This window comes from Tiliqua scincoides, chromosome 5 (genome assembly GCF_035046505.1).
Source record: "Tiliqua scincoides isolate rTilSci1 chromosome 5, rTilSci1.hap2, whole genome shotgun sequence".
Lineage (NCBI taxonomy): Eukaryota > Metazoa > Chordata > Lepidosauria > Squamata > Scincidae > Tiliqua > Tiliqua scincoides.
In genome coordinates, this window is record NC_089825.1 from 34,136,794 (window position 1) to 34,154,778 (window position 17,985).

General features: G+C 43.4%; 1 protein-coding gene and 1 pseudogene across 1 annotated transcript in view; one reads left to right on the plus strand and one right to left on the minus strand.

Annotated features, from left to right (window-relative positions):
* Positions 1-17,985, plus strand: part of HDAC9 (histone deacetylase 9) — a 518,896-nt gene that overhangs the window by 347,253 nt on the left and 153,658 nt on the right. Inside the window, exons 13-14 of the mRNA XM_066626951.1 lie at positions 8,911-9,091; positions 16,458-16,591. Coding sequence (XP_066483048.1) covers positions 8,911-9,091; positions 16,458-16,591 — 315 coding nt within the window. The remainder of the gene's footprint in view (positions 1-8,910; positions 9,092-16,457; positions 16,592-17,985) is intronic.
* Positions 13,824-13,943, minus strand: LOC136654763 (5S ribosomal RNA; annotated as a pseudogene).

Here is a 17,985-nt window from a genome sequence, read left to right on the forward strand (position 1 = left end):
CAGAAGGGGTGGTTTGGGGGCAGATTGAGACAGGGACCAAGCTGAACAGGGAGCAGGCAGATCAGAAGAGGAAGGAGGTGGATCTTGGCAGCAGCTGCACACACTAGGATTCTATCCCACTTTCCTAACCCAGATCTGCCCCCGAAACTTCTCGGACTTACACCAGCAGTATAGCTGGCACCGGACCAAGGAGACCCATTGGTGGCAAGGTGGCTTACCGGGAGGTATGTAAAAAAATATTTAGCAGACTATCCAGTCACATCGTCTCCACCGCTGAATCGAGTGCTTGCTCCAGCCGCGCAACTGCATTGTGTAGGATGGTGGGGATTAGGTTTTCCGCATTAATGCCATAAGACTGTTGAGCATGCAAGTGGTTATTAATGCTGTCCGTTGTGTTGTGCTGAGCAAAATGCAGAAGTGTTGCATATTCCAGTGGTGCCACCAAGTGCTGGCAGCTGCCCATACAGGCCAGTGGTGAGGCCTCCACTCACCAGGACAAGATGAATTAAGGTGAGGGTGGGCAGTGGGAGGAACTGGGAGGGAGTCTTTGGGGGAGAGGATAAGAACTGGGGGCAGGGAGGAAGCAGGAGGGATGGATTCTGCAGCAATGATGCACACTAGATCTTATCCTCTCTGTTTCAAACCTCCCTGTCCCTTTCCTCTCCCTGGATATATGCCATCTATTTTGGTGGCATATATCCAAGGAGACCTGTTGCTGCTCCTGCAGCCTACCAGGGGTAAATAAGGCTGCTGATTCCCCCCCCCCACCACCACCACCACCACAGGATACAGTGTGTACTTTTGGGCACATATGCATTGGCTCTGATAGTGGGGTAGAGGATTGGGATAGGATGGGGGCCTAAGATTACTTTTGTTATGGCAGTAGTGAACATTATTATATTGATGAATTCTGGAATCAAAATAGGAAAATCCAAATATGAGTTAAGGGCTTCTACTGGATCAGTGCCAATGAGAAGGGGGTGTGGAAGAAAATCTGTTCACAGCAAGCACAAAACGGCCTTTTAGCATTTAAGGATTTGCCGTTTGTGAGGTTTTCTTTTTAAATTTCCGAACACTGGATAATTTAGTTTGTCACTCGCCCCAAAGCAGAACTCTTGGGGACAACTGTAAGATTTCACTGAGTGAACACAGGGCCAAGATAATTAGGAATCAAAAGGTGAGCTTCAAGAAGAGTCATCTGTATAATTTCACTTGGTAAAAGTGAGGGTGGCAGGTAGGAAATCTGTATAATACCACACTTGTCACAGACCAAGGCCTGTTAAAGAAAACAATTAGAATTAGCATTTTGCATGATTCAGGTTTTAAAGTCTAGGTACTCCTACTATATATAGTCAAAGCCAATTTTTTTTTGAAAAATTATCATAATATTGGCAAGGTCCACCAGGAAGTCTTCCTGCAAAAGCACCTTTGAGATGAATGAGAGATGCATGAGCACTACAATTACCAGGCTTTGCTAACTACTTTCACTTGTTCTAATTCAAGTCTAGTTCTAATTCAAGTCCCAGATTGAGTTTCAGGGGGGAAAAAAAAACCCTTAATGTATATTTTTTTTCAAGTAAATGTGAACATACTGCTGATTTTGGTAGTATATACTAAAAATAAGTCAAATGTGTATATTTATATGCTATATTCTACCTTTTATATCCCCTGGGGGCTGGGGATAAGAATAGGCCCTCAGTTTCGCTGTACTTGTCGTAAGAGGCGACTAAACAGCCACCGGGTAGATGGGATTCGTCAGCCTGGGAAGGCAGCTCATCTGAGAGAAGGATAACTCTGATCCCAAACCTCCACTGCCTTGTGGCTACATCCAGTTATGGAAAAGGCTTCAGGAGTCAACCTCGAGGCAAAATCTGGAGCCGGAGTCCCTGAGGCAGTTCATGGCTGAACACAGTCACGTTCTGGCAACTCCTGTGACGCCGCTGTAACCAACTGTATTGGCCTCTGCCTTTCCATTGGACCATTTCAGCGACGTGGAGAGGGGGGATTTGCTGCATGGGTAACAGCCTATCCTCCATACCTACTTTACCCAGGCTTCGCGCACTGGAGAGGACACTCTGTTCCAGAACCACCATTCAGAGCGTTACACCATAGTCTTCCGAGACTGAAGGATGCCAACAAGATCTACCTTTTCATTTTCACATCATTACAGAACAAAAGTGTAATGTACTTCACGCATCATTACAGAACAAAAGTGTAATGTACTTCACGCACACTTCCTCTTATGGCCTCTTTAAATCTATGAATGCCACAATCCCTGTGGGAAACTCCAAGTGCACATGAATGAAACACATACCTTTCGTTCCACTGCATTCATGTACAGGTGTCTTCCTTTTATCCACGGATCCCGTATCCATGGTTTCACTTATCTGCGCTTCACAAATCCCCCCCCCCTTGTGCAAATGACGTATCTGGTCTCTGATTTCAGTCCTCCCGTTGCTGTCTCCTATGTCTGACTGTTTGTGTGCTATCTGCAAATGCTAAAAGGAAGCAGGAAGCACTAACAGGAAGTGGGTTGGAGGGCTGAAAACAGTGAGACTTTTATCATAGATTCCATAGAGTTTAGCATTGCATTGTTTTTAACCCCTGAACCTATTAGAGCTTCCTGCTTCCTGTTATCATTTTCAGACAGCACAGAAACAACCAGGCACAGGAGGCAGTGACAGGAGGGCTGAAATCAGAGACTAGGTAAGTCATTTGTGCAATGAGGGGATTTGTGAACTGCTTTTTATAAGGTTCACTGTTATTCGCGGTTTCCGGTATCCATAATGGCATCTGGAACCTATCTCCCGCAGATAAATGAGGATATTTGTACATCAGGACAAATGTACATCAGTACCACCAATCACAGCTCTCCACTACATTTATACACGACAAAGTATGAATATTAATCCTATCAAATGTGGCATATGAGGGGAGGGTTTCCTGCATGGGTACAATATCCACGTAGGAAACGGTGTTGTATTTTGGGTTGTGCTCCCACTCATTGAATGACAAAAAGTTCCAGAGCAGATTTACTTTTGGGAGGGAGAATGCTGAACACTGAAAATTCTCTTTATTTAGATGAACAATGGAGTGAGTTTTATGGAGCGTAGACACAAGAGCACAGCAGACACCATCCCTGTTCCAAAGTGGATTCAGCACTTCCTAATCACCAAGGCTGTTTCTGCCAGGAGAAACCTTTGGACCACCTTTCTGTAGGCCTCCCAACTGTTGACTTTTCAAGACAGTATATGGCACACACTTCGCACTCGGAAAACCAGTTGCACAGCCTTCTCTTGCCCCACAGGCAGGTGTGACCCGACCATCTGAGTGACAGACCCAAGCTGCTACATCGATGGCTCATTAATCTGCATTCAATATCAGTGGCCAAGCCATACCAAAGCCATAGTATCCATTAACTTTTACTGGGGCCTTCCTGTACATTCACATATTTCCACTGGTTTCAGCTGCTATGATTACTTCAAAATGTATTCTGCTTTCCTTGGTCCAAAATCAGTTGGAGACACCAGAAACTGGAAAGTACACTGGAGTGTGCAGCCTGTAATATAGTATGTGCTAACACAGCCCTAATTTTATTTTCCACATTTTCATCCTCTAGTTATACCTAGGTCAGCAAGTTAAAAAAATAAAAAAAAAACCCTCCTCCCTGCCCAACCCAGAATTAACTCATCTTGGCAATGAGTTTGCCAAGATTACATTAAATACAGTGAAACCTGCCCCAAAGATTCTGTTGTCTGTGATGGTGAACACATTAAAGTACCTCTGTAACTTCCAAAATAATTTTGGTGGTGTTCAAACTTGACTTAACAGGGCCACTCTGTACATCAAGGTATATTTTCAGAGCCTTCTGGGATAGGTAAAATTTGAACCCCACCTTTATAAAATTTTTCATGACCAATTAAGCCTTGGCTAGTGCTCAAAGAGGCTGCCTCGGGCCTCTGGAAACATGGTGTTCTGAGATAGCTGTAATATTTCAGAAGCCTGGTTGCATCTTCTGGGAAGGGATAAAACAGTGGGAAGGTACAGCCATTGAACTTGGGGTCTTGTAGTGTTCAGTTGGTTTGAGGCTATGGAAGCAGGTTGTGTAGCTGCTGGTATTTAACAATTATGTGGTCGTAGGTGGCCAGGGGAGCCTCTAGAACTGTAAATAGTGATGTTTTATACAATATAGTCAGCAAGAAGAAGCGCTGTAAGGAACTAAAGAAATGCAGGGCTCTCTGTGGACTCGAGTCCATAAAAGCTTAAGCTGAAATAAATGTCTTAAAGTTGCTACAAGACCTTTGTTATTTTGATTGTTGGTCTTTCAGAAATCTGATGGCAGTACTAGAACCTGGGATGGGTGGAGAATCCAGTGCAGCTTTAGCAAATGCACCTCCTTTAGGATACTTACAGATTCACATTTTCAGCTTCTCTTGTTTAGAAAGTTGATAGAGAAATCTCTCTTAAAGATTGGTGCACATTGTGTGGTTTGCACACACTGTTTCAAGGTAAACCAAAGCAGGTTGGCTCTACTACTGCAGCAGCATGATGGAGAAAAATAAGGGGAGAAGCTTGATGCTACAAAAAGTTGCTTTTTGTACACTCTGCTCAAAATTTCCATCCTTTGGTCGTGCTCATTTCCAATGCGGTGCATCCTCGCCACCTCCACTGCTCAAAGAACCAGTGTTGAGGCCATGCTCTGCACATCGCCTCCTCTCCTGCAGAGCCTCACTAGTTAAAGAACGTGGACCTTTTACTGGCTTGCAATATCCACAGTTTTGAAGCTGGTAGAGATCCTGCAGGAGGCATCACTGCCAGCTGTGATGTGGTTACTACAAAACAGCGAGAGCCTTCACTTACTACACATAGTAGTGAATAGGCTCACCAGACCAAGATGAAGCTCACACCAGAGTGATGGGCTTGCCAATCGCCATTCTTCTCCTTTTTGTGGCCCCTCAAAATGATGACTAGTATTGCAAAGCAGAATTCTAGTCTTTTCCTAGATATCTGTCTACCCCAGAGGTGGCCAAACTTGCTTAACGCAAGAGCCACATATGATAAATTTCAGATGTTTGAGTGCCGCAAGAGAGATGTTTGAGAGCTGCAATATTTAAGATGCATTTAATACTTACTCATCATGAACATTAAACTAATGTTTTAATCCAGTGGACTCTCGGTTTATACCCAGTGAATAATGATAAAGCTTGAAAAATTTTTAAATTTACCTTTTATAATAAATGTGACACAAAAAGAAGGTCAGCCAATGTATTTCTGTGAGCCACATATTAGGTATCCAAGAGCCACATGTGCCTCGTAAGCCACAGTTTGGCAATCCCGGAGTATACCCATAACCACACATTAGGTACCTTTGAGTAACTAACGTGTAGGGTTTTATCATGAGTTTTTGGAAATGGTTTTCCTCCATGCTAATATGAATGCTGGTCACTATATCACATCATGCTGAAAACCATGATAAGCTCCTGGCTGCCTGCCAGAAAGCCTCTCTCACCCAATCTGAAGATTGCTGAAATGGGTACACAGAGAATGACTCGATTCCGCCAGTTTGCCACCTGCAGTTTGTCCTATTTTCAGAGTATGTTCCTAGCGGCCACTTCAACTTTGCTCTCTCCCACTCCCTGCTGCCGAGGGCGCGTGTAAATGGGTGAATAGCGCATACGGTTCTAATTATCCACTAGGGTTAGGTTACTGAAAAACCTAGTGGATACTAAGGGTCCGATCCTATCCAATTTTCCTGCTCCAATGGAGCCACAATGCAGCCTCAAGATAAGGGAACAAATGTTCTATTACCTTGAAAAGGCGTCTGTTTCTGCCTCCCCACTGCAGGATGCATCACATGCCTCATTGACATGGCTGCATCAGTGCTTGAAAGAGGGATAGGATTTGGCTCTACATTAGCAGATACTGAATTGTTGAACCTATGGGGAAAATGGGGTTAGGTTCCAGGGGACCCTCTTCATCATACATTCTATGAACTTTATGAACCTGAATCTTAACTTGAGGTGTGTGGGGCTGGGTGATAGTGAGGGCTCACCAACATCACCAACATAAGATACTTTCTCTTCCATGCTGGCTATCCCTTGACTTGTTAAAAGTTGCTGGCCCAACTGCTAGGCCTCAGAGTTCAGCAGTGGGGAGGGGATTGCTTCACCTGCCCTCCTCCTCCTCCACATCTTGGCTCCTTCTCTGATTTTTCCCCAGCCCAGTAGCTACCCTCATGTAGCCTTCATCATCATCAGCCTCTCATCATCACCTGGCTGGTGAAGGTTCAGCTGGAGTCTCTGAGATGGTGCCCAAGATGGGGGGGGGGGGAAGTCTGGAAGTGAACATAATTGCATCCAATGATTCTCCCTGGGCAAATATCAGTGCCCTTTTGATGCAGAAAATTGACCCAATCCAAACAACTTTCTAAAAAAAAAAAAAAAAAGGAGCATAATTGGCCAGGCGCAATTACTGTAACCCTTTCTGCTGTATACTTACAGGTTTTTTTCTGCTGTATACTTATAGGCGTCTTCCTCTCCCTCTCCCATGGTGACAAACCTACCTTCAGCTCATAAGGAGGCAACTCTAGCTTCTCCTCCTCCTCACACAACCTCTCTCCCCCATCTGCATACTCAGAGCTGCACTGAGCCCCTTCCTGACTCAAGAGCACTGGCACAGTATTTATGGGTAACGAGACTGGAATTGCATATGTGAGAGTTAAGTGGCAGTTCTGCCCCTTGCAGATAAGTGAATTTGCGTATAAAGAGAACTGACTGTAACTTGCATGTCAGAATAGGTATGCTTGGGCTTGCTCTCTGTAGTGGTTGCTGTTGTGAGGGATTTTGTTTCTAGTGATCAGAGTTTCTTAGACCCTGTGTTTTCCATTTTAAGTTGTATGTTGTAGAAGTAGTCTGATAATTTGGATACACCCCAGCAAGCGAGTCAGTGAAGCCCAAGCATGTAGAAGAATACAAATGTCTTAGCAAGCTGGAATAGCATGCAATTTATTAACAGAACATTTCACTAGATAAACACTTGTATTCTGTTGCCCTGGAATAAAGAAGGGGTTTCCCATTTAAAGTCTTTTCAACAGTAAGTGTTGTTTCATAAAATTCTCATTTTTTTTGACAAGTTTTAGAAGTCTCTGAGGGTGCACAGGGCCATATATTCAGAAGTGTCCTTAGTCACAGTCAGGAACTTTCCCAAAATAGCTTGGAACTGGGTCAATATATCACATTGTTGATGTGGAAATATTCTCAGCTTCAGTGGAAAAAGCAGGTCTTTGTGCACATTTCCCCTTGTGCGTGAGGACTTGCTGCTGAAATGGATAAGGCAGCCTGCATGGACAAAAATTCCACATGCACTAATAAAGCACATGTGGTGCTCAGGGTAGCAGCATTAGGATGCCCTAGAGCAGGGGTCTAGAAAATTTGCCTGCCCTAGAAAATTTGGCTAAGAACTGCTTCAGTCTAAAGATTATTCTTTTATCTCCATTCAATCACTTGAATACATTTTGATCCTCAGTGCCTCATCTTATCTCCTTGAAGCTATCACCATATTGGGCAGTAGCAAGTATCTTCCATTTAGATCGGGGCAGGCAGAAGGTCGATCAGGATCTTCTGATAGATCTCGGGATAACTTGTAGTAGGGAGACAACAATTTCCAATTATCAACAGTTTAAACAATAACAAGCAAAACTGCAGTTATACATATTGCTCTGCTATGACTAACTTTGTTTAAGGCCCAAATCCTAATTAACTTTCCAGCACTGGCATAGCTGTGCAGATGGGACAAGTCTTGCATCCTGCAGTTGCGTTGCAGTCACGGAGGCCTCCTCAAAGTAAGGAAATGTTTGTTCCTTTACCTCGGAGCTGCATTGTCCTTATGTTGGTGCTGAAAAGTGGGTTAGGATTGCGCCCTAAATTGTTTATCTTTCAGCCTTTCCTCATCTGTAAAATGGGAACATTAACTGGTTTCCTTGACTAGGCCTTTGTACAGCTGTGCTAGCCACATGTAAAATGGTGTCAGAAACCCTGACCTATGGTAGCTCACATGTACAGCTCTGTGCAGGTTATCTCAATGTATGGTTAGAGGTGGGAGTAAAAGGTGATAACAAAATAAAAACACATAACACCACTTTCTGCACTTCTAATTTTGTAAAAAACAAGCACAACAAAAACCTGAAAAACTGTTTTGATTTTTATTTATTATTTAATGGGGAGGTGCATGGGTAATCACTATGGCTCTGTCGGATGACACTATACCACCTATGTCACCTACCTACTACACTTTTAAAGGGATTATAATTTATAATTATAGTGTAAATTTTGAATAAAAACACACAGCACCACTTTCTGCACTTCTCATTTGGAAAACACCGAAATCCATGAAAAAAAAAAAGAAAACAATTTTCTCCCACCTCTGTGTATGGTTCATAGAATGCAGTGGATAATTGGCTTCACCCCTTGACTCATCATTTTGCATCTGGCTCTATCCCAACCACAGTCTTTCACTTGGCCCCATTTAGTGGATCTCAAGGTTCTAACAACAACTGTAGCAGACTCTGAAAGCCTCCAAGTCTGCCTACCTCTGGTTTAGGTAACTTGGTTTCAATTGAGATCTTGTTGAATGCTTCTTTTTCCAGGATCTGTTTTTTTGGGGAAAGCAGGCCAAGCAGAGTTTACTCCCACATGCACCCTATGGGGATACAGAATGTACACCGGAGCAGCAAAGCAGGGTCATTGTGAACACATCTGTTGGATAGATTTATTGAATAGGTCTTAGGTGGAGGCTTTGTCCACACTGTTTATTAGAAAGTTGACCTAATGAACTTCACTTGTTGACACATTTCTCTCCGTGTTCCGCTTGATCCCTTCTCATGTTTCCTTCTACTGTGTCTCCTTCTGTCAGCAGCAGATCCTGGAGCATCGGCGTATCCAGCAGTTGCAAATGTACCGTGCTCAGATGGCTACAGTTGGCATGGCGCAATTAGATCGACGTCAGCCGGTGGCCAAGTCCCAGTCTTCCCCAGCAACGCCTGCATTACCTCACCCAGTGGTAGATCAGCCCATCCACCAAAGCCTCATGACTGGTAGGACTCCCCGAAGACTCCACTTTAATAGGCAGAATAAATGCACGGTTCATGTTGGATCAATTGATTTAAATGCCACAAATGCCTCTCGAAGCTGCATTCATGTTTTTCCTCTGTCCTACTGGACCTTATGATGTTAAATTGGTTGTAAGTCAACAAGTACAGCTGATAAGCTGCAAGGAAAACATTCACACACTCATAAATTAATACTGTTGACTGGCTCTGCCAGTTCAGCAACAGGTGCATTCTGGGTGTTTTTCAGTCCTTTTCCTTTTTTCTTTCATCTCTCTCTCTCTCATTGCTTTTTGCCTTAAAAAAGAATTCTCAGTTCTGTTGCATGCAGACCACCAACAAGTTGAAACATGACCACCACTAAGTAGCATGACTGAGATATAGAATTCTGAGCTCAGCTATTTGCTTCCTGTAGGAATGGCATTCACTGATGTAAGAGACGTTGTGTTCTTTGCCATGAAAAACAAAGTCAAACAAAACCAAGCCACAAGGTACCTGATCAGTTATTGAAAAGTGAGATCCATCATTGGTAGAGAATGCATGGCATGGGCTTGTGGCACTTGGAGGGGAAGATGTTCTGCTGGGCACATATGATCTTTGAATTATAAGGAGACTTAACAAAAACAAGGTTCTTACCAAATCCCCTCATTTTCTTTTTTATCCAAATGGAGGTAAAAGTTCATTAAACCTCAGCCATTAAAGGTACTTATTTATGACTATAACAATGAGGAGATTGTGTATGGGAAGTTGATACTTTTTTTGCAAACCCTGCACAATATCCATGATGAACGGTGATATTTGAAATGGGTTTGGATTTGTTTTGATCCTCATTTGAACAGGACCATAATGATAAAACCTACCAACATTGACTCATTTAGATTTTGTTTTAAATCCCATCTTATTGTTGGCATTATTTTGGCATCCCACAGTTTGTCAAGTGAAGTGTCAGCTATCTTCCCCACCCCTTTCCCAAATATGTATGTAATACTGAGCTGTACAAAGCCTCTTATTGATTGTTTGATTGCATTTATATCCAGCCTTTCTCCCCAAAGAGACCCAAGACAGCTCTTAATTTTGAATACCATGCAATGGTATTTTGAACACCAGGCAGTGAAGTGCATATAATGGGTTGAATCAAAAACCTTAGAGTCCAAACCTAACCAACTCCCCCGAGGGCCAATGCAACTCTACCAATGCTGTACATGCTGCATCCTGGGGCAGAGGGGCAGTTACAGGCAGTTACAGAGGTAAAGGAACTTTTATTTCTGCCTTACCTTGTGTTAAGTCTCCACTTCCCTAATGGGTCTCCTGGGATCTAATCCAGCTATTTTGCTGAGCAGAGTAAGAGAGAGGGAAGGGAGATAAGATCCTGACACAACTTGCTGCTACCAGGATCCTGCCTTACCTCCCCCATTCCACCTCCGAAGGCCAAAGAATAACTCCTGTGCAGAGCTGGGCATGTGATGGCTAGAACAATGCAGACATAGTCACATGTTGACACTCCACTATGTACCCAGCTTGGGTTTCCTTTGCCTCTGAAATGATTGTGTGGGGCATAGAACATGGACTCTAACTGCAGCTGAGTATTCTGCCTTTCCCATTAGAGGTCAGCAAGATTAGACACTTGCTGAAAGCTCATGCCTATCTGAGGACCTACCTGGCCAGGTTGACCCTTGGATCCTCAGAACCAGTGGCACTACCCAGGGCACAAGCAGGGTGAGGACAGTGGGAGGCTAGTGCTGGGCTTTGCCCTGGACTCCTCACTAACCCAGCACTCACCATTGCCACAAAACTCCAACATTTTGATTGAATGATACTAGGCTGATTTGGATGATACTTTTCCTGTTGGACTGACCACAGGATTAAAGACATATGTGGTCATGGTATGTGCATATCCTTTCATTCCCAGGCCACTCTCCCAGGAGCAAAGACATGTGCATGGCATGAACATGCACATCTTTAATCTAGTGCAGTTGGTCAAATGGGAAAGAATCACCTAGTCCCATCCACTGTGTTCAGTGGTGTTTTGAACATGTCTCAGAACCGTCACAAACAGTTTGTATCAAGAACCAAAAAATGTGGGCAGGATGTCATCAGGGCTGAAGAAATAAGTGGATTGCCAGAATGGACAAAGTGGTTATGAGAGTAATTTCTGACACCACACACAGTCCAATAACTTTTCTGAAAGTGAGACAAAATATCTGTTGGCTAGAGGGACTCATGGGATATTTTAGCTTTATATTTTAATTACATTTTCCAAGAAAGCTCACCCACTGTGAGCCTTCAGGATTGTAGAGTGACACGTTAAAACCCACAATCCAAGGACAGGCAATGCTTTATTATTTAAGACCAAGCCCCCCCCCCCAAAAGCTTTCAAATTCTGCAGCATTCTTCAAAATTAAGATGGTAAAAGGACAGCAGGAGGGGAAGGAGGTATATTGGAGGGACCTCAGCAGTTTGTAAAATCTAAGTACTAAGGTCTGAGGTTTCTTGCTGACTTGAATCCACCTCTGAAAGGTGTGAGCCTGTTTGAATGCACACCTAGAACTGCTTAGAAAAGAACCAAAAAGTGGCTGTACCCTCCCTCTTCATTTTCCATTTCTCTTCCTCCACCCATCCCTTTGCTCACTATCTCCCTGATGCAGAATTTTTTTCAGATTTTGAAAGCTTGCTGCTTTTCTACGTTATAATTTTGAGTTGTTCTCAAATAATGCATTGGCTGATTTTGGATTGTGGGTTGTCCTTCTGCTATGGGAACAACCCAGCCATCTGTGATTTTATGAAAATATACGACCAGGCTGGGCATGTGGAATTCACACTACAGCAATTTAGAGGAAGCTCTACCTCTAAAAAAGTGTTTGCAGAAGGAGAAATGGCACGTTCAAATCTTGGCCCATCCAGTTTCAGCAGGGAATTTTTTTTTGCCATTGGCTTGAATGAAGACAACATTCCAGACCAAATAATGATCTTCCACTAACATTCCACAGCAGTCGGCAATTCAAAACAGTTGTATCTTCTCTCTTGCCTTTTCTTTTTGGGTGAGGAGGTGGGGGTAGGGTAATATTGGCTGGATTGTGTTAGGGAATCCTACAGTCTATTTTTAGTAGGCCGCTCTGTTGCTATGTTGTGGTACTCACTGTAGCACACGTGCTGGGTGACCCACAGCTGCAGAAGTGAATGCTTTGCACATCCTAAATCAATTTAGATGTTTGAAGGGAATGAAAAAGCACATTCAGATTTCATTTCCAACCCAGGAATCTTCTTCATTAGTACATTATGCCGCTGGGAGAGCTGAGATCTTACCACGGCAAAAGGTTGAGTTGAACATTTCCAACAAAGCCTCAGATCACTGCATTTGCTCACTTGGAGCTGAATTAATTCCTAGTTTCACAAACAAATCCAGGGATGCCACCTTGTGCACACTGAAAAGGGAATTTGTTTCCAAGTTCCACTGAATTTTGTAGGCATACAAGTCACATTAGGGCATTTTATTCTGTTTTATAAAATGAACATATTAGCATCTTTCAATCGGCAAAAAACTTATAAGAGATCTGAGGTGGTCGGTCTTTTTTGAGCACAATCACCTGTATTATTCCAGGTGCTGCAGCTTTGTATGTATATCTAAATTCCTAATTAAACGCAAGGAGTATGAATTTAAAAGCCAGTGTTGGCCATGTTGCCAACTATGGCCAGTGGCAGCATGAGAGAAAAATGCTGAGAGGGAGGGGCACTGAAGAGACAAAGTTCATGAGGGGAACTTTGCCCAGCATGTTAGATTTTGGAAAGGGGAAATAACAGCACGTTTCATGCTAACACTCCCATCTTAAACATAACCCAAAGTTAGTCCAGGCAGAACTGCTCTTTATTTATTTATCTCAATGATTTATATCCTGTCTTTTCCTCCAAATAAATGGTGGTATTGATATATTTTATATTGATATTGATTGATGATAAGAAAGAAAAGTACTCTGGGTCTATGAAAAGTGCCTTTTGGTCAAGTAACCACAGGGTTCAGCAATGGGGAGGGAAAGTTATTTGTCTCAGGTCCTGCTTGGATCTCTGGTGTCCCCAATTAACTATTGTACGGCCTTTTAAAATAGTTGGCACAATACCACCACCATTTATATTTTGATTAAGCAGAAGTCACTCTGAAATTATGGGTAATTAGTGCTGATCTGAATTTTTTCCCTGTGTTTTTTCTAGTTTTTCTCTTTGGGGGGTAGAAAACTTTTTTGAGAGAAAACATTTTCAGGAGTGGAGAAAACATTTGGAGATATTTCTGTACACTGTTCCTTTTATGTGCATGCATGGTGGTGTGGTAAGAGAGGAACAGAGGAATGCATCCATGTGGGACTTAGGCAATGTGCAATGCACCTCCAGTTCTGTTTGCAGCATGTCTTTCCTTTCTCCATTAATGGTGATCATCTTTTTAAAATTCCCCTCGGAGCAAGGCATCTTGAGAAAACCACCAGAAGTTCAACAAAGCTTCAAGAGCTCTGTAACTTTTACCCTTCCACCTCCCCCCCAAAAGATAATCTCCCCCATAGAAAATAGTAGAAAAAAACCCTTCCATTTTCAACAGAAAATAGTTGTGAAACTGAAATAGGCATTTTGGATCAGTACTCTCAATGAGGAAGGGCAGCCCAATCCTATTTCTGGTGCCACCACCAGCTGTTGGTTGGTTGGTTGGCAACCTTCAGTCTCGAAAGACTATGGTATAAGCCTACAGCACCTGGTATTCCAAGGTGGTCTCCCATCCAAGTACTAACCAGGCCTGACCCTGCTTAGCTTCCGAGATCAGATGAGATCGGGCATGTGCAGGGTAACAGTTGCTACGGCAGTGCCAAAACAGCTACTGCTGTCTCCAGTGCCACTGCTGAGGCTGCGAGAGGTCTCCTCGGGGGAAGGGAACTTTTGTCCTCTTTTCTTGAGGAAGGCTGCAGGCCCCACAATGAGGCTTCTTAAGTATACACTGGCTATTTTGCCAGCGCAGGTTTGAGAACCTCTGTGTCAGGCTTTGCAGCCCAACACAGAGGATAGGATATGGCAGACCAGGGCTCCACTAGTCCCACCCCCTCTGGCCCCTGTTCTTCTCCCCCGCCTTCCCCTCCCCCCAGCCCAAAAGACCTTAATGCCACCCAGAGCTCTTCCCTTGCTCTGGGTAGTATCTGTCCAGTGCTGAGCTCACAGCTGACTGGTGGTGGGCAGACACTGGCAGTCCTTACACTTTGGGTGCCATAAACTTGCTTTACGGCATGTTTACAACAACTGGTGCTGGAGCTCAGCTCCAGAGCTCAAAGCCCATAGGATTGGGCCCTAAAACAGAGAAACCTACATTATATTCCTTACTTTGAATGTGTTCAGTTTTATTTTGGTAATTTCCTTGGCAGACATCAATTAATAGGGCTACTCCACATCAAACAGTGATTTCATTTGCTTTCAGTAGATACATTCTACATATTTCTGAAGTAACTGTGTGGTTACTTTAATTCATTTTTAATACATTTAAATAAAACATACAGAATGCATGCACACAAAGAAAGACACTACACTGTTTGATACACAGACATGATCTTTACAATATTGACAAGAACTGTACATGCTCGTTCTAACTTGGCTATTTCCCATTCCAATAAATTCTTCCAGTCTTTCCTGACATTAGCTATAGCATTATAACCTTTTAATAAAGGATTAATTAACCAGATTAATTAAACATGATTATTAACCTGACTCCTTTAAGTTATGCAATTAATTTACACCCAATAATAGCCACCTATTTTCCCACACCATTTGTCCACAGATTGTTTTAAATAAATTTAAATAAATGTTAGTAGGTTTATATACGTACATTTCCAATTCTTTTTCTAATGCATCTGCTAAAAGCCTGACCACCAAAGTTTGCTGTCTTCCATAATTTCTCAGATTGTTTAGGAATTACTAAATGTGCTATAAATAAAGAGTGCCTCCTATAATATCTTGAATGGTTCATAATATCTCTTCTCCAAACAGGCAAAGTACCCTTTCTGGTATATCTTTCAACTTCTTCTAACTGCACTTAACAGGTGCATGTCTAAACCTCGCTTTCATACAATTTAAATACTAGTTTAAACTGATATTTAGACCACCTATCAGGGAGAAGTTTGTATGACACCATCATGATTTGTGATTAAAAGCATCAAGAAGGCATGCTGGGATGGGGATTGGGATGGGCTTGTAGATATCCCTAAATGTGTGACAGATGGGCTGGCTCAGACATACAATCCTAACTGGCTCATCAACATAGCCAAAAAAGTCATATGTCTTTAAATCAGTAACATCACAGTATACTCTCATTTGCCCAACAGACTACACATCCTCTGTGACTTCTTTGGCAACTCAGTTGCTCATATTTTGCATATTACATCTGATCTGTTCTGAAACTTTGAATAATAGTCCCAGGAGCCTTTGGAATAAGGTGGGCATATGAAGTCAAGTAAGTCACTCAGTCCTAACCTGCGCCAGCACAGGCAGGCACCAGTGGCCTGCTCTGTATCCAATGTGGGTTAGGAAGCTGCTGGAGCTCACCGCGGAGTAAGGGGATTTTTTTTTCCCCTTATCCCATGTCAAACTCCAGCCTGCCCTATGGCAGATCAGCATCAGCTATTTACCTAGTGCAAATACAAGCAGCTCAGATAAGGCTGCTTGGCTGGGAGTAGGGGTTAGGATTCAGCCTGAACTGCTGCCACTGATCTTACTCCCCTCTCGGGCCTGATCCACCTCCAATTCCACCATCGCCCTCTCCCCACCCAGAATGCCTTCTCATCACCCTCTCTCACCCCCTGGACCGCCTGGTGCAAACTGACCTCATCCAGCTGGCACAGGGACTGGATCCAACCCTGGAGAGCCAGCATGGGCCTCCACATTAGCCCAGCCAACTCCCAAGTCAATGCAAATGTGCATCATCATGGCATGTTTGCGACACTCAGAAGCCAGTGCAGGGGGCCTATGCTGGCTCAACATGGAGTTTCGATTGCATCCTAAGGGTCCGATCCTGTCCTACTTTCCAGCACTGATGCAGCCATGCCCACAGGGAGTGCGCTGCATGCTGCGGTGGGAGGGACAGTCATGAAGACCTCTTCAAGGTAAGGGAATGTTTGTTCCCTTACCTCGGGGCTGCACTGCAGCTGCGTCAGCACTGGAAGGTTGGTTGGGGCCTAAGGCTACAATCCTATACATACATTCCTGAGAGTAAATCCCATTGACCACAGTGGAACTTACTTCTGAGTAGACATGCCAAGGATTGCAATGTAACTAAATAATTATGCAGAGTATGCTTTGGTTTTGCTTTTCTTATTATATTGTCTTTGTCGTGAAGGTGTTGCATATGATACGCTAATGCTGAAACACCAGTGTATGTGTGGCAACTACACCAACCACCCTGAGCATGCTGGAAGAATACAGAGCATCTGGTCCAGACTGCAAGAAAGTGGGTTACTAAATAAGTGTGAGGTAATCAAAATCAAAATATGCTGCTTGTATTACAGATGTCAGTATTATTATTATTATTATTATTATTATTATTATTAGTAGTAGTAGTAGTAGTAGTAGTAGTAGTAGTAGTAGTAGTGTTTATATATCATTTTCCGACAAAAAGTTCACAAAGCAGTTTACAGAAAAAATCCAATAACTAATGGCTCCCTGTCCCAAAAGGGCTCACAATCTAAAAAGATGCAACACCAGCAGACAGCCACTAGAGAAGACACTGCTGGGGTGAGGAGGGCCATTTTCTCTCCCCCTGCTAAAAAGAGGAGCACCCACTTGAAAAAGTGCCTCTTAACCAGTTAACAGGGAAATTTAATATTAGTAATGTAATTATCTGGGAATGCATGAAGTTCCCTTATGCTGAGTCAGACCAGTAGTCCATCGAGGTCAGTATTGCCTATTCCTTGACTGGCAGAATAAACAGGGGTCTTTTCCACCCTCCCTGGCCATGGCAGGGACTGAACTGGGGATCTTCTAAATTCAAAACCACATGTTTTTGGTTTGAGCTACAGATCCTTCCTTTGTACTTTCTGAGACCACAGGGCAGATAGTCCTGGAAATGATGATGTCATGTACTTTCATGCTACTAATACAATATGACAAGGACTGTTGTGCTCATACTACTTTGCAAACAATAGCTGAAGTTAATTTTTTCCTACCATCCTACCATGAGGCCCTCCTACCATCCTACCATGAGCATGGTTTAGGATTGGGTTGTGAATGTTATTCTGCTCCTCTTGCACCCTCTATGACCCATTCATACAAAATAACCAACACACATGCCTATGCTACTGACTTTGGGCGCAATCCTAACCCACTTTCCAGCACTGACATAGCTGTGCCTGTTGGATGTGTGCTTCATCCTGCAGTTGGGTGGCACCCACAGAGGCCTCCTCAAAGTAAGGGAATGTTTATTCCCTTCCTTCGGAGCTGCATTGCTCTTATGTCAGTGCTGGAAAGTGGGTTAGGATTGCAGCCTTTGTTTCATTTCCCATCTCATCTAGTTCCGCCAACCACCCTTTGCATGGGTGGCAAGTTAGCTCTCAGAGCCAATTGACACATTATGGCAGCCATTTTCAACCACTGTGCCATGGCACACTGGTGTGCCGTGAATGGTCCCCAGGTGTGCCGCTGGAGTTTGGTGGAGAGTCATTTATTAATAGGACCATTAGGGATATAAGCCCCCCACCAACAGCAAGGTGTGCCTTGTCAATTTTCCAAAAACTGATGGTGTGCCTTGACAATTTTAGTTCCTTGTCAGTGTGTCATGAGACGAAAAAGGTTGAAAATCACTGCACTATGGTCTTCACTGTGGAAGCCACAAAAAATCACTTCCACTTGATGGTTTGTTAGCAAGGGGG